Source organism: Cynocephalus volans, chromosome 7, assembly GCF_027409185.1.
Source record: "Cynocephalus volans isolate mCynVol1 chromosome 7, mCynVol1.pri, whole genome shotgun sequence".
NCBI classification, from domain to species: Eukaryota; Metazoa; Chordata; class Mammalia; order Dermoptera; family Cynocephalidae; genus Cynocephalus; species Cynocephalus volans.
This window is the reverse complement of record NC_084466.1, coordinates 125,329,170-125,352,367: the sequence shown is the minus strand read 5'-3', so window position 1 is coordinate 125,352,367 and position 23,198 is coordinate 125,329,170. Positions and strand designations below refer to the sequence as shown.

General features: G+C 40.0%; 1 protein-coding gene across 3 annotated transcripts in view; it reads left to right on the top strand.

The window, feature by feature from the left end:
- LOC134382600 (cytochrome P450 2C9-like) overlaps window positions 1-23,198 on the top strand; it is a 55,251-nt gene that overhangs the window by 5,794 nt on the left and 26,259 nt on the right. For 2 of the 3 annotated variants that reach the window (XM_063103299.1, XM_063103301.1), the window contains one exon: window positions 302-478. The exons of the other annotated variant lie outside the window; for it this stretch is intronic. In XM_063103299.1, coding sequence (XP_062959369.1) covers window positions 302-478 — 177 coding nt within the window. The remainder of the gene's footprint in view (window positions 1-301; window positions 479-23,198) is intronic. 3 annotated transcript variants of the gene reach the window in all.

Below are 23,198 nucleotides of genomic sequence, written 5' to 3'. Positions count from 1 at the left end.
TTGCATATACATAATTAGATATGTTAGGGATGGGACCCTGGTTTAAACACTAAATTCATTTATATTTTATACTCACCTATACACGTGTAGGGTGAGGGTAACTTAGTACAATATTTTTAATAATTTTCTTCATGAAACAAAGTTGTGACTACAACTGGTCACGTGAGGTCAGGTGTGGAATTTTTGACCTGTGGCATCATGTTGGCACTCAAAAAGTTTTGCCTTTTTGGCTCGGTATACAGTATACGTCTTTATTAATTTTTTTTTTTTTTACTTAATAAATTACTGTATTTCCTTTTAGGTCTGCAATAATTTTCCACCTCTCATTGACTATTTACCAGGGACTCATAACACATTACTTAAAAATATTGCTTATACAAGAAGTTACGTTTTGGAAAAAGTTAAAGAACACCAAGAATCGCTGGACATTAACAATCCTCGAGACTTTATTGATTATTTCCTGATCAAAATGGAGCAGGTAAAATGTTAATAACAGCTCAGTTATTTAATTGCTCATGCATTTTGTGGTTCATTAAATAGTTCTGTGTTTACTAGGGATGCTTAAATGGTCAGACCGGTTATGATTGACAAGTATTTTAAGTACATATTGTGTGCATGAATCTTCACTAAGCATCATGGAAAACAGGAAATTAAATTGTTAAATAATTAGAATACATTAACTCCATTCTTTTTTATTTTGGATGGTTGGCCCATTCAGGGATCTGAACCCATGACCTTGGTGTTGTAAGGTTGTGTTCTAACCAACTGAGCTAACTGGCCAGCGACATTAACTCTGTTCTTTAAATAAAAATAATCTACTTGAGGAGATACAAAATGCAGATCATAGGTGAAATGGAAACAGCTACAAACAAGTTGGAAAATGCAAAATATATTACCATAATATGAAGATGGACATGATCAATGCATGCGTAGTGAGGGAGAATGGAAAAGAATGACTTAAACTAGGTGGGCTTTCTGCTTGTCTGCCAGATTGAAATAGACCTTAAAATATTTGCAGGAGGGATACAAGAGGGATTTTCAGAGGGGTTGAGTGGTATCTGTAGAGAAGTAGAGGTGTGTGTCAGGAAAAAGTAGATAGATGGAAGAGAGAAGCTTTAATTGAGTGTAAACTAAAATGATTTTACACAGGAATGTAGTCCGGAGGATGGTGATCTGTAAGTATGTATCCTGTTATCACTGCATCATTTATTTATTTATTTTATTTTATTTGAACTTCCCAACATACATTGAGGTTGATTTTTGTGTCTCTTTACCTGTTCCTTTTCCCCCTGTTCCTCGCTTCCTACCCCCCGCCCCACTACATCATGTCTGCTCACTTGTTGTAACAAGTTCAAGGAATTGTTGTGATGGTTCTGCCTTCTTCCCCAACTCCACCCTTTATTTGTTTATATTTTGTTTATTTATTTATTTTTAGCTCCCACAAATAAGTGAGAACATGTGGTATTTCTCTTTCTTTGCCTGACTTGTTTCACTTAAAATAATTTTCTCTAAGTCCATCCATGTTGTTTCACATGGCAGTATCACATTCTTTTTTATAGCAGAATAGTTTCCATGGTGTAAATATACCACATTTTCCTTATCCACTAATCTGGTGATGGACATTTGGGCTGGTTCCAACTCTTGACTATTGTAAATAGTGTTGCGAAAAACGTGGGAGTACAGGTATCCCTTCTGCATGATGATTTCCATTCCTCTGGAGATATTCCCAGCAGTGGGATATGGGGATATTCAGAGCTGGGTCATATGGTAGATCTATCGGTAATGGTTTAAGCAACGTCCATATCGTTATCCGTAAAGGCTCCACTATTTTGCAGTCCCACTAACAATGTACAAGAGTTCTTTTTCACTGCAACCTCGCTTGCATTTATCATTCTCAGTCGTCAGGATATTAGCAATCATAAATAGAGTGAGGTACTATCTCAAAGTGGTTTTGATTTGCATTTCCCGAGTCCTGAGCGATGTTGAGCATTTTTTCATGTGTCTGTTGGACATTCGTATATCTTCCTTTGAGAAATGCCTATTAGGCTTCTTTGTCCATTTCTCAATTTGGTCATTTGTTTTTTTGCTGTAAAGTTGTTTTGAGTTCCTTGTATATTCTGGATACTAATCCTTTGTCAGATGTATATTTTGCAAATATTTTCTCCCACAGTGTTGGTTGTCTTTTCACTCTGTTGATTGTTTTTTGTTTGTTTGTTTGTTTGTTTTTGCTGTGTAGAAGCTTTTTAGTTTGTTAGAATCCCATTTGTTTATTTTTCCTTTGATGCCTGTGCTTTGGGGGTCATATTCATGAGGTCTGCGCCAACTCTTACCTCCTGGAGTGTTTCCCCTATGTTTTCTTAAAGGAGTTGTATTGTTTCAGGATGTATATTCAATTCTTTAATCCATTTTGAATTGATTTGGGTATATGGTGAGAGGTACGGGTCTAGTTTTATTCTCCTACATGTGAATATCCAGTTCTCCCAGCACCATTTTCTGAAGAGGCAGTCTCTTCCCCAGTGTGTAGACTTGAAGCCTTTGTCAAATTCAGATGGCTGTAGGTGTGTGGGTTGATTTCTGAGTTCTCTATTTTATTCCATTGATTTGTTTGTCTACTTTTATGCCAGTACCATGCTGCTTTGGTTATTATACCCTTCTAGTATACTTTAAAGTCAGGCAGTGTAATGCCTCCAGCTTTATTTATTTATTTATTTACTTACTTACTTACTTACTTACTTATTTATTTATTTATTTATTTATTTACTTACTTACTTACTTACTTACTTATTTATTTATTTATTTATTTTGCTCAGGATTACTTTGGCTATGCATGGTCTGTTGTTATTCCATATAAATGTCTGGATAGTTTTCTCCAATTCTGAGAAAAATGTCATTGGAATTTTGATGGGGATTACATTGAATCTTCAGATGACTTCGGGTAATATGGACATTTTTACAATGTTTATTCTTCTGATCCAAGAGCTTGGGATATCTTTCCTTCTTCTTGTGTCCTCTTTAATGTCACTCAACAGTGGTTTGTAGTTCTCTTTGTAGAGATTTTTCACATCCTTGGTTAACATTATTCCTAAGTATTTTACTTTTTTGGTGGCTATTGTAAATGGGCTAGCTTTCCTGATTTCCTTTTCAGCATGTTCACTGTTGGAATATAGAAATGCTACTTATTTTTCTGTGTTGATTTTGTATCCTGAACCTTTGCTGAAATAATTTATCAAATCTAAGAGGTTTTTTTTTCTTTTTTTTCTTTTTTTCTTTTTTTTTAGATATAGGACCATGTCATACACAAACAGGAACAGTTTGGCTTCATCTTTTCCAATCTGGATGCCTTTTATTTCCTTCTCTTCTCTGATTGCTCTCGCTAGTACTTCCAACACTATGTTGAATAGGAGTGGTGAGAGTGGGCATCCTTGTCCAGTCCCCTCCAGGATGATACTAGCAGTGGGCTTATCATATATCCTTTACTTGTGTTGAGATACTTTCCATCTGTACCTAACTTCTAGGATTCTTTACCATGAACGAATGTTGAATTTTGTCAAATGCTTTTTCAGCATCTATAAAGATGATCATATTGTTTTTGTCTTTGCTTTTATTGATGTGGTGTATCACATTTATTGATTTGCATATGTTGAACCAACCTTGCAACCCTGGGATGAAGCCCATTTGATAGTGGTGTATAATTTTCTGTGTGTGTTGCTGTATTCTGTTAGCTAGCATTTTACTGAGGATTTCTGCATCCATATTAATCAGTGATATTGGCCTGTAGTTTTCTATTTTTGATGTATCTTTGTCTGGTTTTGGTATCAGGATGATGTTTGACTCATAGAATGAGTTTGGGAGTATAGCTTCTGTTTCAATCTTTTAAAATAGTTTGTAGAGAATTGGTATCAATTCCTCTTTGAACTTTCACTAGAACCCTGTGTTGAATCTATCCGGTCCTGAGCTTTTCTTTGTTGGGAGCCTTCTGATAACAGCTTCAATCTCTTTTATTGTTATTGATCTGTTCAGATTTTCTATATCTTCTTGGCTCAGTTTTCATTGTTTGTGTGTGTCCAGAATTTTATCCATTTCCTCTAGATTTTCAAATTTGTTGTCTTATACTTGCTTATAGTAGTCTCTAATGATTCCTTGCATTTCTGAGGTATCAGTTGTAATACCAACTTTTTCATTTCTAATATTTCTTATTTGCATCTTCTCTCTTCTTAGCCTTACTAATGGTTTGTCAATTTTATTTATCTTTTCCAAAAAACAACTTTTTGTTTCATTGATCTTTTGTATCATTTTTCAGGTTTTTATTTCATTTAGTTCTGCTCTGACCATAATTATTTCTTTCCATCTACTAAGTTTGGGTTTGGATTGTTCTTGTTTTTCTAGTTCTTGAAGGTGAAGTGTTAGGATGTTTATTTGCCATCTTTCTATTCTTCTGAAGTAAGCATTTAATGTGACAAATTTGCTTTTTCAGTATCCCACAGGATTTGGTATGATATGTCATTATTTTCATTAGTCTCAAGAAACTTTTTGATTTCCTGTTTAATTTCTTCTTGGACCCCTATGTCATTAAGTAGAATGTTGTTTAATTTCCATGTGTTTGTATAGTTTCCAGAGTTTCTTTTCTTGTTGATCTCTAATTTTAATAAATTGTGATCTGAAAAAAAACACATGGAATAATTCCAATTATTTTGAATTTGTTGGGATCACTGCATCATTTATTGAAAAGGTTATTTTTCCCATTCAGTTGTCTTGACATCCTTGTAAAAATCAATTGGCTAGAAATGAGAGGGTTTGTTTGTGGGCTGTCAGTTCTACTCCATTCATCTATGTCTGTCCTTATGCCAGTAGTATACTGTCTAGAAGTCTTAATTACTGCACCTTTGCATCAAGTTCCAAATTGAGGAGTATGAGTCCTTCAACTTTGTTTTTTTTCATTGAAACACAGTTGATTATACTGCGTTCTTTTTATTAAAACACAGTTGATTGTACTGCATACTCTGTGGGGTACAGAGCTGGATGTGAATACCCATGCCTCAAGACCCCAGGAGGGCACCAGGGCAGTGGAAGCAGCTCACCTACCTGCGGCTGAGTTCGAATTCCCCTGGCTCCATACCTCAGCGTCTGGTGGGGTTCCAAGATGGTGGTGGCAGTTCACCTAGTCATCGCTGGATTGGATTCCCCCAGCTCCATACTTCAGGGCCCCAGTGGGTCCCGGGGTGGTGGTAGCAGCTCATCATTTGTGGCTGTGTTTACCTTCACCTGGTTCCATGCCTGATTCTAAGACATTGTTGGAGAGCAGCTTAGGGAGAAGGGGAGAGGTAAAGGGGGAGGAAAATAGAATGGGAAGAGGAGGAATGAGGGGGAGCATGATTGAGTTCCGTAGCAACCCCTCATTCCAACACGGGAGCGCAAAGAGCTTCCAGCAGTGGCTCAGACATTGCTGAGCTGGTTGAGGATGCTGGGGGGTCATGGCTGAAGACCTTTTACCCCTGCTGCGCTGGCTCAGGGGCCTGAGGTGCTTACTGCAGCAGCTCAGTAATCGAAGTGTGCTTAATGCAGATGTCGGGGTGGTGTGGCTGAGGCCCTTGGCCCTCTCCACTCCCTGGCTTGTGAGTGTGGGGGTCTTCCAGTCCTTCTAGGTTTTAAAGGTGTTCCTAGGTGGTGTTAGACCTTTACTAGTTAATATCAGAACTTTGTCTCTGGTGTGTGGGTATTTTGTTTTGTCTTTCAGTTCTGTGTTGGATTATTCACTCTTTCCACCACTTTAATTCTGCACTGGTACGAATTTGTTGTCCATCCTTTGCTTACTTCTAAAATGGGGGACCTTCCTGCAGGGACCAGCACTTGAGCCAAGCTATGCTGCTTCATTGCTGCTAATTCCATGAGGAAGACTTTTTGTGCAGCTCAAGTTTTAATTGTTGACCTTGTGTGTACTTCCAGAACTCATGAGGTGTGGTATACCTGGGTTGTGTGGCAACTCTGGTCTGGGCCTGAGAATTTTCAGCAAACTGAACCCCCTATTGGTCAGTATTCTTGACCAGTCTCCACTGAGTGGACCTGCCCTGATTGGAGGACAGATCTGCTGTCCATACTGTTCCCCTGTATCCCACGGGGGGCCCATCTCCTTCACCACCTGTACTCAAACACTTCCCATGTATGGACCATGTGCCAGTCTCTTGTGATGACTCACTGGCCTCTGAATGGCTCCTTTTTTCTTTTGTCTGTGGAACCTCACTTCTATGTTTGTGTAGAGGAAGCCTTTTAGTGGTCTTGCTAGTTTGGGGACCACCAAAGCCCTCTTACCGCTGCCGCTTCCAAGCAACTTCATAGGAATGGCAAATCTGCGGCTTTTGCCAGCTCCTGCTTCGTGAGCTCACCAGATCCAGACTTGAAGTGGCTGGGGATTGTAATGGTGGCAGGAATCCTTTCTTTCTTTCACTGTGGCTTCTCCTGTCTTCATGAATTCCATAGGTCTCTCCTCCTCTTTCCCTCCCTCCCTTCTTCCTTGGCTGTCGTTGCTTCTTTAATTTTGTAAATTGGTTGATTTTTAGGAGAGAGTAATGATGGTGACCTTCTATTCCACAATCTTGACCAGAATCTCAATGTCTGTTTATCATAGCCAGTCTACCGGGGCTGAGGTAGCACCTCCATGTGATTTTGATTTGCTTTTCCCCACTACTGAGTGCTGTTGAACATTTTTCATGTGTCTGTTGGCCATTTGTATATCTTCCTTTGAGAAATGCCTATTCAGCTACTTTGCCTACTTTTCAATTGGGTTATTTGGTTTTTTGCTGTTAAGTTGTAGGGTTCCTCGTATATTCTGGATATTAATCCTTTGTCAGATGCATAGTTTGCAAATGTTTTCTCCCACTCTGTAGGTTTTCTTTTCACTTTGTTCATTGTTTCTTTTGCTGTGCAGAACATTTTTAGTTTGGTTTAACCCCATTTGTTTATTTTTCCCTTTGCCGCCTGTGCTTTTGGGGTCATATTCATAATGTCTTTGCCAATCCTACTTCCTGAAGTGTTTCCCTGTTTTTTTCTTTTAGGAGTATTATAGTTTCAAGTCTTATATTTGTCTTTAACCCATTTTGAGTTGGTTTTGATATTTGGAGAGAAGTACAGGTCTAGTTTCATTCTTCTACTTATGGATGTCCAGTTTCCCCAACATCATTTATTGAAGAGACAATCTTTTCCCCCAATGTATGTTCTTCTTTCCTTTGTCAAAGATCATTTGGCTGTAAGTGTATGGTTTGATTTCTGGATTCTCTATTATTTTTCATTGATCCAAGTGTTTGTATGCCAGTACTGTGCTATTTTAGTTACTATAACATTGTAGTACAATTTGAACTCAGGCAGTGTTATGCCTCTGACTTTATTTTCTTTGCATAGGATCACATTGTCTACTCAGGGTCTTTTGTTATTCCCTATGAATGTTCAGATTATTTTTTGCATTTCTCTTAAGAATATCAATGGTATTTTAATGGGGATTGTGTTGAATGTGTAGATCTCTTTGGGTAGTATGGATATTTTCACAATATTAATTCTTCCAATCCAAGAGTGTGGAATGTCTTTCCATCTTTTTGCATCCTCTTTATTTTCTTTCAACAGTTATTTGCTCTTGTTGTACAGATCTTTCACCTCCTAGGTTAACGTTTAATCTAGGTATTTTATTTGTGGGATGACTATTGTAAATGGCCTAGTTTCCTGATTTCTTTTTCTAGTAATTTGTTGTTGGAGTACAAAAATACTACTGATTTTGTTTGTTGATTTCATGTCCTGCAACTTTACTGAAATCACTTATCAAATCTAACACTTTTTGTTGTTGTTGTTGTTTTTTTTAGTAGAGTCTTTAACCTTTTCAATATATAGGATCATGTCACCTGCAAACAGAGACAATTTGACTTCCTCTTTCCAGTCTGGATGCCCTTTTATTTTTTCTCTTCCCTTACTGAACTAGCTAGTACTTCTAATATTATGTTAAAGAGGAGATGTGAGAGTGGGCATCATTTTCTTCTTGTTGTTGTTAAGAGGAAAAGCTTTAGCTATTCAGGATGATACTGGTGCTGGCTTTGTCACATATAGCTTTTATTGTGTTGAGATAATTACCTTCTACACCTTATTTGCTGAGAGTCTTTCTCATGAAAGGATGTTGAATTTATCAAGCATTTTTTCTGTGTCTATTGAGAGAATTGTATGATTTTGTCCCTGATTTTTTTGATGTGCTGTATCACATTTATTTACCTGCATATGTTGAACCATCCTTGCATCCCTGGTATGAATCCCACTTGATGACAGTGTATAATCTTTTAATGTGTTGCTGTATTCTGTTTGCTAAAATTTCATTGAGGATTTTTGTGTCTATGTTTACCAAAGATATTGATGTGAAGTTTTCCTTTTCCTGTTGTATCTTTGGTTTTGGTATCGGGGTAATGCTGGCCTCAAAGAATGAGTTTGGGAGAGGGACTTTTGTTTCAATCTTTTGGAATAGTTTGAAGAGAATTGTTATTAATTCTTTAAGTGGTTTGTAGAATTCAGCAGTAAAGACATTTGGTCCTGGGCTTTTCTTTGTCAGGAGACTGACGATTACTGCTTCATTCTTGTTGCTTGTTATAAGTGGTCTGCTCATTTTCTCTATTTCTTCTTGGTTCAGTCTTGGTAATTTGTGTGTGTAAAGAAATTTATTCATTTCATTCAGATTTTCAAATTTGGTGACATTTTGTTGTTTATAATAGTCTCTAATGATTCTTTACATTTCTGTGGTATCAGCTGTAATGTCTCCTTTTTCATTTCAATATTTGTTATTTGCGTGTTTTCTCTCCTTTTTTAGTTATCCTAGGTAATGTTTGTCTATTTTGTTTATCATCACAAAAACCCAAATTTTATTTTTTCATCTTTTACACCATTTTTAGATCTCTGTTTCATTTAGTTCTGCTCTGATCTTAATTATTTCTTTCCACCTTCTAATTACGGGATTGGATTATTCTTGTTTTTTTAGTTCTTTTATGGGTAGCATTAGGCTGCTTATTTAAAATCTTTCTATTCTTTTTCTAAATTTATTTTTCGAATTGAATCATAATCGATTATACACATTTATGGGGTACAGAGATGACTATCAGTGTTTGTGTAAATTGTATGGTGATCAAATCAATATTATTAGCATGTTCATGATTACAATTCACAATTATTCTTTGTGTTCCTTACACAATTACTCCTTAACCCAAATCACTGCCCCCCTTCCCACTTCTAGTAACCATAGTTCTCTTCTCTCCTTCTGAATGTACACCACTTTATTGTGGTCTTCCTTTCCTTTCCCTCCCTCCCTTCTTCCTTCCTTTCTTCCTTTCTTCCTTTCTTTACTCCCAATTATGTATGAGGACATGTGGTATTTCTCTTTCTGCACATGGTTTATTTCACTTCACATAATTATCTCCAGGCTTATCCATATTGTTAGAAATGGCAGGCTTTCATTCTTTTTTATGGCTGAGTAGTATTCCATTTTGTATATATATATACCACATTTTCCTTAGCCAGTTGGCCATTGATGGACATTAAGTTTGCTTCCATATCTTGGCTACTGTAAATAGAGCTGTGATGAGCATTCTTTTAATGTAAACATATATTGCAATAAACTTCCCTCTTAGTCCTGCTTTTGCAGTACTAAGGTTTTGGTAAGATGTCTTTGTTTTCATTAATATCAAGAAATGTATTGATGTCCTGTTTAATTGCTTCTTGGACCTATATGCCATTCAGAAGCATGTTGTTTAATATCCTTGTGTTTGTATAGTTTCCAGAATTTCACTTATTATTGATTTCTAGTTTTAATCCATTGTGGTCTGAATAGACACTTGATATGATTTCAATTTCTAAAAACATTTTTGAGACATGATTTGTGACCTAACATGTGGTCGACACTGGAAAATGTTCCACGTGGTGATGAGAAGAATGTATTTTCTGTACTTGTTGGATGAGATGTTCTGAGGATATCTGCCAAGTTCAATCGGTCTAAAGTGTGGTTTAAATCCTGTGTTTCTCTGTTGCTTTGTTGCCTAGATGATCTCTCCTTTGTTGAGAAAGGGATGTTAAGTTCCCCAACTGTTAATGTATTGGGGTAAATCTCTTTCCTTAGGTCTAATAGGGCTCACCTTATATATCTGGTGGTCCAATGTTTAGTGCATATATTTTTGATAATGTTATGTCTTCTTGCTGGATAGATCCCTTTTTCATTAAATAATGATCTTCTTTGTCTCTCTTTATAGGTTTTTGTTTAAATTCTATTTTGTCAGATATAAAAATAGCTACTCTTGCTTGTTTTTGATTTCCATTTGCATGTTATATCTTTTTCCATCTCTTCATAGGCTGTGTTTTTACAGGTGACATGAGTCTCTTGTAGACTGCGTATAGTTGGGACTAGTTTTTAATCCAATCTGCCATTCTGTGTCATTAGTGTGGAGAATTTAATCCATTTACATTTAGAGTTGTTACTGAGAGATTTTGTTTTTCTCCTGGCATTTTATCAATTTTCATTTATGTGTTTCAAATATCTCCTGTTTCTTTCTTTCCCTGTTATTGTTTGTCTTATGCTGTGTGTTGGTTTTTGGAATTGGAAAGATGTATTTTCTTTCTCTTTCTCATTTGCATTTTTGCTCTACCAGTGGGTTTTGTTCCTTCTTGTGTATTCATGTTAGTGATTCCTGTTTTTGTATTTGTAGAGCTATGGTTGGTGCTCACAGTCCCCTCAAGCCCATTTTCTGGACTGGGTCACAAACCCTTCACATGCAGGTCTATGATCTAGGTATCAGGAAAAGGTACTTAGAGCTGTGGGTGAAGAAATAATAGGCTTTATTTTAGATGCGAGCTCTGCTTACCAACAGTTCTGAGCTGCTGCCTCACACACTGAAGAGCACACAAAAATAACAACAAGCAAAAGTATACATGGGCACACATGTGCACTAACTCTACTCCCACATAACTTGTTTACAAAGGATATGCTGCAGCACACCCAGCCAGACCTGAGGTGAGAGGGCCTGACTAAACTACTCCATTTTCCTCACATTCCACCCCTTCTGGGTCCCTTACCATACAATCTATGCACTCAGAATCTTCCGCAATGTTCCCTTTGCAAGGATAAATGACCCTTACATCCATATAAGCTATTGTCTGTTCAATATGCCTTAAGGCTTGACCTTAAGTAGTCTTGTCCTTTCAACTCTTAGCTGCACATGTCCAGTTAGTAGTCATTATTGATGTGATTTTCCATGGGAATCCTGTAGTCATACTGATTTGAAGTTCAATGCATATTCAGTAGACAAACACATTGATCACATGACTCTGGTGCAGTGCCTGCAGCCAGAACTCTATGGGCAAAAAGACAGAAGGGTTATTGGTACCAATAGGGGAATTTCTCACCCCTCTGGTAAGATACATGCCAGTTTACCATCCTGAGAAAGGATGGTTGCAGGAGTAGACAACTTAATTGGTTTATGATAACATACATTATCCACTAACACTGTTTGATCTGTAGGTTGTACATGTAACACTATAGGGGAATTCATAATTAGCCATAATTATAATACAAATGTGACTTTTGGAATAGAGCACTTATATGTTCCAGGACATGTTACCTTTACTTGAGGAGGCCAGGTATCTGTCACCCAAGGTGAAACTTAAATGTATTCTTCTAATTCTTTCCCCAAGGTCCTATTAGGCCTACCCAGCATATATGGGGGCTTCAATTCTCCAAGGCCATTTTCATTATACTGTCTGTCCCTGTTGCAAACAGGTTGAGGCTGGTAGGAGAATATTTCCATTCTTGCCATAACCTGGCTTCAATAGCGTATCTTTAGTAGTGACTTGCAGTTGTATAGCTGCTGCAGCCCTATGCAATAGAGCTTCCACAGGAGAGGGCCTGCCCTTGCAGGGTCTCTCATTTAGAATCCTGACTGTTGGCCATGACCATTGTGTCTACCCCTTCAGTGATAGGGGTTGTGAAAATACCATAGTCCTTTCTTTAAAAGACCATTGTACCATTCAATCATTCCCACTGCCGAGGGATGATATGGCAAATGTAACTTCCACTGAATGGACAACTGGGACGCCCACCTCTGAACCCCATGTCCAGTAAAGTGAGTTCCATTATCACTGTCTATGATTATAGGCTGGCCATACATGGCAGTAAGGCTATTCAATGTGTTCACAGTGTTTACCTAGTCTGGGGTTTTATAAGGCCACACAAACAGAAGACCAGTGGCCATATCAACAGCTTTGAAGATGTATCTGAAATTCTCTGACCTGGCAGTGGTCCAACAAAGTCCACTTGCCATCGAGTCATGGACACCCTTCCTCAAGTTATTTGCCTATCTGTATGGTGCACCCACTAGGGGTGTGGACTCTCTTGAGCACATACTGGACAAACACAACCGTCATTCACATCTTCCCATTTTAAAGGCAAGGCACATCTTTGAGGCACCATGCACATGGTCTTGCTGCCAGCATGCTGTGTTCGTCAATGTAACCACTGGGCTATATCAGTAGCTGGGGCTCTCTCCAGCCATCTCACGTTAGCCAAGGCATCGGCTTCATCATTTCCTGGACTGGCTAAGCGGAAGTGTCCTGTGACATGGAAAACAGTTACTTCTTTCTCATGTCCCAATTCCCATAACTCTTGCCACATGGCTTGTCCCCACAGGGGTTGGTGGCCTACCATCCACCACTGGTATTTGCAAGTCGAGATCCAAAGGGCTAAACCTGTATGCACAGCCCAGCTCTCAGTACAGATGGTTAATGGCCCAGGCTAATTTTTTATCACCATCCATACTCCCCTCAATTCAGCCCATAGACTGCTTTGCCCTGTGCCATTTTCATACTACATGATATCTCTTTAGGGCTGGGCAGCAACAGCTCTCCACGATGCTGAAGGCCCCATGCCAACCATCTGTATACCAAGCTTGCTCTGTGATAGGTCCCTGTCCCTCATGGAAAGATGTAGCCTCCATCTCCATGGATAAGGTTTTTGCCAAAGTATCCTCCATAACCTCTACCAGTCCTAGCACAGTTTGCAACTCTTTGGATGGAGGACTCATTGACACAGTGCTTCTTTGTTCTATATATGCTCCCCATTTAGACAGAGTGGGAGTCTTAGCTACGCCCACTTTAGAGTTGGTTGCCCATGTGCACAGCCATCCTAGTATGGGGTATGTCATCCTTACTAAGACTTTGGCAGTTCCTGTGATAGCTTCAGTGTCCATCAAGGCAGGATATAAAGCTGCTGTTTTTTTATTAGAGAATAATGCACTTCAACACCCTTCCAGAGCTGAGAACAGAACCCTACAGGTGTTTGGAATCAGTCTTGTCTCTTTCACAAATCCCATCCCAACCCTTCTTGTTGTATACATATGTCTAATTCAAAAGGCTTAGTGGGATCAGCCACTTGTAAAGCCTGTACTTGCTGTATTGCCCTTTTTGTAGCCTGGTAAGCCTGTTCTACTATGTCAGTCCGATCCCAGAGGGCTCCTTTCTTTGTTAATGCATACAGTGAGCATGCCATTTGGGCCATATGGGGTACAAAAGCTCTCCAATACCCCAAAAGTCCCAAATATGTCTGTAGCTGAGCTATAGTTGTGCATCAAGGGTATGCCTGCATCTTGACTATAATAGCTTCTGAGATGACTCTCATCTTACCCGACCAGACCACTCCTAGGAATTTGACTGACATCTCAGGTCCTTGCACTTTGGCTGTGTTCATAGCCCACCCACATTGGTCCAAAAGACTTAGCAGTGTTGGTGCTGCCTGGGATAAATCTGAAAGAGAATCAGAGGTTAGTAACATGTCATCAATGTAGTGAAACATTGTAAGCCTGCTGGGTCTAGTCCACTTGGCTAGGTCCCCAGTCACTAAACCATGACCGATGGTTGGGCTATGCAGATAACCTTGGGGCAATACTTGAACGATCCACTGCTTTCCTTCCCAGGTGGAGGCAAACTGATCTTGGCTATAAGCTGAGATTGGAATAGAGAAAATAAACCATTTGCAAGGTCCAATAATAATGATAAGTTCCCAGCTGAGTTGTCAGCTGATCCATCAAGTCATGAACTGAAGGCACAGCTGCATGCAAAGGAGGCACTACTTTGTTTAGTTCTCGGTGGTCTACAATCATTCTCCAGGTACAATCAAGTTTTTTTCACTGGCCATACCAGAACATTAAAAGGCCATGAGCCAGACGAATAATGCCAACTTTCTCTAACTCCAGTACAGTGGCACCTATCTCTGCATGTCCTCCCACTAGGTGATACTGCTTTACATTAACTACACCCCTTGGCTTGGGTAACACCTGTGGGTCATGTCTAGCATGTCTCCATAACACAGGCTTCACTGTCTGTATCCGCAGTCAAAACTCTCCAACTATTGTTTGCAGGTGCAAACCATAAAGAACCTCCATACCCAAGATGTATTCAGATACTGGGGATATATATACAGTGTATATGTGAAGGGGCAATCATCCTATGCCCAATGGCAGTGACACAGCTATAACTTCAGTAGCCTGTCCTTCATAACCATCTATATGAACTGTAGCCCCTGGAAACTTATCTAGATTGCCATATATCAGGCTACATTCTGCACCTGTATCCACCAATGCCAAAACACGCTGCACATTTGTCCTCAACCAATATATTGCCAATTCAAAGTGATGCCTCCAGTCCTTGCCTGCCCCCAAAAGATGAGCACCTTGGATTTCTCCCTAATTGAAATGGAACAGTTCATGCACCTCTTTGGGAACAACCAAAAAGTCCTTTAAATCCACTGAACGTATCTTGTTACCTGTTTACCGACATTTGGTGAAATGCTGTTCAGGGCGCAATTGCTGCCACAAGACAAACAGAACTGCATTTGTCTGTCAGTCAATTTTCTTGCTCTCAATCCCTGCTGCAAGCAAGTCAAGTCACATCTGCTTATGGCTAGTCTTGCTTGGTCCCCTTGGTATAAAATCCTGGGCATTTCTTGGGGGTTTGGTCTTAGCCACCTTTTGTACCCATTTTGCTTGTCTCCTATACTCTACTTCACCCAGGCTGGCTATCGTGGTCATTACCTCATGTATAGGATGACCAATGTATCGCGCCAGTATAGCCATCAGTGACCCAAAGGACATTGATGGGGCATTTTGCAGCCCAATGTCTCTCATGCTACCTATAAAATTTTCATTGTCTGGGCCACGAGTGTTCACATTAAACATGGACTGCCGCATCCCCAGCTCCCAAATTATTTGAAACAACTCAGCATATGTTTGCCATTTACTAACAACCTTGGGCAGTTCTCCAGCATTCACCCACATGGTTCGGGCAGCTGTACTCACCCATTCCATTAAGGAGTGATTACCTGGCCCTTGTGCATATCTGTGGCTATACTTTAGCTGTTGCCTCAGGGACAGGTGCATGGTAATGGAGGCCAATTTTTCCATCTCCTCACCAGAGCACATCAGACTATCCCCACTAGGTCCCATAACTGTAGCAGCCAAACATCCAGGGGCTCCCCCTGTTTCTGTCAAAACTGTCTCCCCAAGTCAATTAATTCAACCTGGGTTTTCAGAACATAGGTAGTGAATTGGGTCACCTGCAGGTTGCCGACTACTTGTCCACGCAGTCCCATAGGCTGCTCATGTTTCATTTTCTGATGCACAACAGCTTGTGCCTGGAGACACAAAGTCTCCAACTCACCACTGGTGTGAGAAGAAGGAGCAGCCAGTTGCTGAATGTCATCCTCCAGGACATTTATGTTCACTTCTAACGACTCTGCTTTTCACTTCAAATCTTGATCAGTTTGCAGCATAGTGAGCAGTAGCCAGGCTCCAGTCAGCAGAAAAGTGGCCAGCAGGCACCACATACTCAAAGATAGCCACATTTCCTCCCCCTAACAAGGGGTTGTCCACTGTAGTGCCTGGTCTATGCTGACTTGGCAGTATAGTGAGCAGCAACCAGATCCGTCAATGGGAAAGTGGAAATAGGGCACAACATATTCACAAGCAGACACATTTCATCCTCCCAGGGGCTTTTGGCTCCCGTGCCTGCTCAGAATCTTCCTGACAACTACACCAATTGTAGCGCTAGGGCTGTAGCTCACAGACCTCTTGAGCCCATTGTCCAGACTGGGTCACACACCCTTCACATGCAGATCTGTGAGCTAGGTAACAGGAAAAGGTTTTTGGAGCCATGGGTGAAGAAATAATAGGCTTTATTTTAGATGCATGCTCTGTCGACCAGCAGTTCAGAGCTGCTGCCTCACACACTGAAGAGGACACAAAAATAGCAAGAAGTAAAAGGATAAGTGTGCATGTATGTGCACTATCTCTACTTGCACACAAATTGTTTACAAGGGATGTGCTGCACCACACCCAGCCAGACCTGAGGCAAGGGTGCCTGACTAAACAGCTCTGTTTTCCTCATGGTATTCCAGATGCACGCCTCTCTTAAGGATTTCTTGTATGACTGGTCATATCATGGGGAACTCCTGTAGTTATTGTTTGTCTGGGAAATACACTATTTTTCTTTCATTTCTGAATGACAGCCTTGCCGGGTATAGTATACTTGCCTGGAAGTTTTTAACCTTTAAGTATTTTGTATATATCATCCCATTCTCTTCTGGCCTGTAGTGTTTGTGTTGAAAAGTCTGCTGTTAGACTGAAGGGGACTCCCTTCTAGGTGACTTAATGCTTTTCTCTTGCTGTTTTTAGATTCTCTCTTTGTCTTTGAGTTTTGCCAGTTTAATGATAATGTGTTTTGGAGAGGGTCTTTTTAGACTGAATCTGTTTGGGGATCTCTGAGCCTCCTGAATCTGAAGGTACATGACTCTGCCTATTTGTGGAAAGTTTTCTGCTGTTATTTTGTTGAACATGTTCTCAATGACTTTTCCTTTCTCCTTCCCTGCAGGAACACGATTTGGATGTTTGTGCACTTAAGATTGTGTTCTCTCTCTCTTAGATTTTCCTCATTTATTTAAATTCTTTTTCCTTTTTTGTCTGAGTTATTTCAAAGGGACTGTCTTCAAGATCAGAAATTCTTTCTTCTGTTTGTTCCAGCCTGCTGTTTAAGCTCTTAAGTTGTGCTTTGTCTTGTTGAATGATTGTTTAGTTCTGTGAGTTCTGCTACATTCTTTTTTAAAGTATTAATCTCTTTGTATATTTCCTCTTTCATGTCCTGGATAATTTTGCTCAGTTCATTGTATCATCTGAGTATTCTTGTGTCTCAGTGAGTTTCCTTAAGATTTTTACTTGGAATTCCTTTTCAGTCATTTCAAGTGTTTCCTGCTCTATGGGGCCTGGTACTTGAGACTTATTGTATTCCTTCAGTAGACTCATATTTTCTTTTCTTTTTCTTTTTTTTTCTAGTATCTCTACATTAGTGTCTCATCATCTGGTAGAGCAGTTGCTTCTTCTGTTACTCTCCTACAATGGACTCTGATGGTGACCGTCATTATGTCAATGCAGTTGAGTGGTCAGCAGTCTTTCTGCAAAGTGGTAGTGGCTACTGTTGCTGCTGTTGTGATAGCAAGCCACCCTAGTATTTGTGGTGTTTGTTGAAGTGGCATTGGTGGGATGCCCATGTGGCAGTGGTGCAGTGGTGGCTCCAGTGGTGAAGGCTGCTCAGATGATGATGGTGATGGTGGTGACTGTAGCAGTGGCAGTTGCAGCACCTGCCTGTTTGGCTACAGAGTCTGTAGTCGTGGCCTGTGCAGCTATTGTATCCACAGTGGCATCAGGGTTACCTGTGGCGGCAGCTGCAGTGGTAGCACCTGCAAATTCCTCCCTGGTGTTTGCAGTGTCCTTGCCAGCAGCAGGGTCACCTCATGGGGATGTCAACAGCACCATTGGCTGCAACTGCCTCCCTTGCATCTGCAGTGTTTGCAGCAGCAGTGGGTTACCTCATGGCAGTGACAGCATTGCTGGTGGCTGCAACAGCCTCCCTTATGTGTGATGTCCACAGCAGAAGCAGGGTCACCTCATGGGGGAGGAAGTGGAACTGGTGGATACAACTGCCTCCCTTGTGTCTGTGGTGTTCTCAGCAGCAGTGGGGTTACTTCATGGCAGTGGCAGCAACACTAGTGGCTGCAACTCTTCCCTTGTGTCTGTGGTGTCCTTGGCAGCAGTGGGGTTACCTTGTGTGGGTGGCAGTGGTACTGCTGGTTGTAGCCATTTCCCGTGCATCTGTGGTCTACTTGGAATCAGTGAGATTAACTCACATCTGCAGAGTCTGCAGTTGTAGTGATGGGCCACCTGAAGGACTGATGCTTTGCAGGGAAAAGTTCTGTGATGGGCAATGGTTCTGGGACTGGACACTGGCTCCAGCAAGTGCAATAGTGGTGGTTGTGGGTCTATTTTGATCCTATTCTGTGGGATGAACATGCTCTGGGCACCTCTAGTCCACCATCATCCCAGAAGTCCTGTTGTTCTTTATAAGACTGTTTTGGCACTCTGGGTCCCTTGAATTTCCATATGATTTTAGCATAAGTTTGTCAATTTCTGCAAGGAAGCCAGTGGAAATTTGGACAGGGATTGTATTAAATTTGTACATCAATGTATGGAGTGATGCCATTTAAGAATTGAGGTGAGAACAGGCAGACCATGTGCACACAGGATCCCCACCTATGCCATTGCAACAGTAAGCCTTGTTGTGTGCATGACCCCTGCCTTAGCCTCCTGCAGGACAGTGGCCAACACCAGCAGCTGTCCACGCAGCCCCTTTTGCTGAAGCCAGTCCAACCACCTGCAAGACCCCCATCCAAATCACCTCATCACCCAGCCTGGTTGCACAGGGACACCCCCACCCTCGAAGTAGCCTGCAGTGTGGCTACTACCAGCAGCAGCCATCACACCAACCAGATTGGACACACACAGGACCCCCTGCTAATGCTGAAGAAATAGCCAGCCCAGCTGTGTGCAGGACACCCCCCACCCCATCACTACCACATGCATTGTAGCTCTTTGCTCCTGCCATTGCTGCTGCTGGCAACCATAAACACTGCCACTGCTGCCACTGCACCAGTCAGACTGGCCAAGCGAGGAACCCACTACCACCACTACTCATTGACAGAAGGGAGGTCATGAGCAGAACCACAAGAAAGAGGTAAGCCAGCACAGACCTGTGTCCCAGTGGCCCAACACAAAGTGGGAATAATGCTGCTCCTGTGGCTGTGCACCTGTGGTGGAAGCAATGTGTACAGTGCACATGACTGCCTTAACCCAGGGAGAGACACACACAGAGACCTCAGAGAGGACAGAAACCCAGAATAGCCAAATAATATAAGAAGAAAATTCACCGCCACCACCAACCCATCCCCCTACAAAGAAAAGCAAGTACCCAGGAGAAGCCTCAGTCTGTAGGAATGAAGAAAGAGAAACCCTGCCAAGGGTCACCCATTCAAGCTGAGGAGATCCAATATACCCAAGTGCACCCACCAGGGTCATGGGACAGTAGCCAAGGAGCCAACAAACCCACTCAGGTCCACCCACCTCGGCCAAAGAGTGCCAGGGCACCCACACAGGCACTTTGCCCAAGACATCAAGATCTTACCCACATCCTTGACAACCCAAGACAGTGTCACTAACCACAGCAGGGAGCCACTAAGTGCCTGTGGCTAGGCCATGGAGGCACTCACATGCTACATTGACATTGAGTATAGCTGAGGTATCTTCACAGAGACTACCCTACTGAGTCTACATGGAACCAATACGAAAACACCCTACTCAGCAGTCAATATAAAACACATCTACAGGAAGAAGTCTCTCTCCTTGAAGCCCAGACTAGAAGTAAATGCCCTATGAGGTTACCAATCATCAATACAGAGATACTAGAAATATGAAAAAATAAGAAAATATGACACAACGAAAGGAATATGATAGTTCTCAACACCCCCCCCCAAAAAAAGCAAGACACCCTTGAAATGTATGGAAAGGAATTCCAAGTAACAGACTGACTGATTGGATTAAAAAGCTGGATCCAATTATATGCTGTCTACAAGAAACTCACTCAACTGTAAAGACACACACAGACTAGCAGTGAAGAGATGGAAAAAGATATACCATGCAAATGGAAATCAAAAGCGAGCAGGAGTAACTATTCTTATTTAGGATAATGTAGACTTTAGACCAAAAACCATAAAAAGAGATAAAGAAGGCCATGATATAATGATAAAGGTCTGTATTCAGGAATAAGACATAACAATCATAAGTATAAAGACATCCAACACTGGAGCACTGGGATGTAGAAAGCAATCACTGTTAGACCTAAGAAAAAGACAGACCCCGATACAATAATATTTGGGGATCTGAATACCCCTCTCTCAGCATTGGACATATCATCTAGGCAATAAATCAACAGGGAAACATAAGATTTAAACTATACTTTTGATCAATTGGATTTGGCAGTATCTACAGAACATTACACCCAACAACTACAGATATATTCTTACTATCAGTTCATGAAACATTCTCCAGGAAGGATAGCATGTTAGTTCACAAATCAAGCCTCAACAAATTTTGAATAATTAAAATCATTTTGAGGATCCTTTCCAGCCACAGCACATTAAAACTAGTAATCAATAACAAGTAAAACTCTGGAAACTATATAAAAACATGTAAGTTAAACAACATGCTCCTGAATGACCTATGGGTCCAAGAAGAAATTAAACAGGAGATCAAAAAATTTCTCTAAACTAATGAAAATAAAGACACATCGTACCAAAACCTATAGGATAGTGCAAAAGCAGTATTGAGAGGGAAATTAATTGAAATAAGAGACTACATCAAATAAATAGAAAGATTTCTAATAAACAGCCGAATGTTATACCTCGAAGAACAAGAAAAGAAGAACAATCCAATCCTAAATGGAGTGGACTCTCACTTCACCACTCCTCTTTAACATCATATTGAAAGTACTTACCAGATCAATCAGGCAAGAGAAAGAAATAAAGGGCATCCACATTGGAAAAGATGAAGTCAAACTGTCCCTGTTTGCAGAAAACATGATCCTACATGTCGAAAAATGTACAAAACTACACAAAAACTCTTAAAGCTGATAATCAATTTCAGTAATATTGCAGAATACAAAATCAACACGTGAATATCAGTAGAATTTTTAATACTCTAACAATGAACTTGCCAAAAAAGAAATCAAGAAAGCAAACATGTTTACAGCAGTCACCAATAAAATAAACTACCTTTGAATCAATTTAAATGAGGAAGTGAAAGATTTGGACAATGAGAACTACAAATCACTGCTGAGAGAAATTAAAAAGGACACAAACAGATGGAAAGACATTGCATGCTATTGGATTGGAAGAATTAACATTGTGAAAATGTCCATACTACCCAAAGCAATCTACACATTCAATGCAATCTCCATCAAAATACCAATGACATTCTTAACAGAAATAGAAAAAAAATCCTAACATTCACATGGAACAACAGAATACTCTGAATAGCGAATGTAATATTGAGCAAAGAAAATAAAGCCAGAGGCATAACACTACCTGACTGAAACTAAACTTAAAACCTATGGTAACCAAAACATCATTGTAGTGGCATAAAAACAGACATGCAGGGCAAAATAACAGAATAGAGAACCCATAAATCAACCCACAAACCAATAGTCAACTGATCATTGACAAAGGCAACAAGAACATACATTAGGAAAAAAACTACCTCTTCAATAAATGGTGCTGAGGGTACTAGACATCCATATGTAGAAGAATGAAAGTAGAACTTTACCTCTTGCCATACAGCAATATCAACTCAAAATGGATTAAAGAATTAAATATAAGGCCTGAAACTATACAACTCCTAAAATAAAACATAGGGCAAACACTTCAGGAAGTAGGATTAGGCAAAGATGTTATGAATATGATCCCAAAAGCACAGCCAACAGAAGAAAAAATAAGCAAACGGGATTATATCAATCTAAAAAGGTTCTGCACAGCAAAAGAAACAATTAATAGAGCAACAATACAATCTACAGAATTGGAGAATATATTAGTACTATGCAACTGACACAGGATTAATATTCAGAATACACAATTAAAAATAAAATTAAAATATTCAGAATTAAAAAATGGGCAAAAGAGCTGAATAGGCATTTCTCAAAGGAAGATATTAAAATGGCCATAAGGAAGATGAAAAAGTGCTCAAAATCAGTAAGCTTAATGGAAGTGTAAATCAAAACCACATTTAGATGTCATTTCACCCCAGTTAGGCTGGCTATTAAAAAAAGACAGAGAATAACAAATGCTGGTGAGGATGTGGAGAAGGGGGAACACTCTATATTGCTGGGGGGACTGTAAATTGGTGCAGCCATTATAGAAAATGGTATGGAGGTTCCTCAAACAACTACAGATACAACTGCCGTACTATCTAGCAATCCTACTGCTGGGTATTTCCAATCCCAAAGGAATGGATATCATCATATTGAAGGGATAACTTTATTGCAGCTATATTTACAATAGGAAAGATTGGAACCAACCTAAAGGTCCACTCCCAGATGAATGGATAAGGAAAATATGGTATATTCACACAATGGAATACCACTCTGCCATAAAAAGAATGAGATATGGCCATTCACAGAAAAATGGGTGAATTTATAGAAAATTATATTAAGTGAAATATGTCAGGCACAGAAGAAGGAAACTGCATGTCATCACTTAATAGCTAAAAATAAATAAATAAATAAAAAGCGAAAAAAAGCTACTACAATCACACTAATATGCTGAAATTTCAAAAGAAGAGAACAGAATGGAAGTTTACAGGGGTGGGAAGGGGAGGGGATAAGGGAGGAATTGGTAAACAGCCATGAAAAATGATTACATTGTATATTGTTAAGCGTACTAATTATCCTGATTTGAGCATCACATATTGCACATAGGTATTGATATTCAACTGTGTACCCCACAGATATGTACAATCAAGTATGTTACAATAAAGAAATAAAAAACAACAACAAAAAAAACAAACAAACAAAAAAAACCCAGCGTGGTCCTGGCATACAAACAGACACTTGGACCGATGAGTATAGAAAACCCAGAAGTCAACCCACATATTTCCAGTCAACTGATCTTTGACAAAGGCAGCAACACCATACATTGGGGTGAAGACTCCATCTTCATTAAATGGTGCTGGGAAAACTGGACATTCATATGTAGAGGAATGAAAGTAGACCCG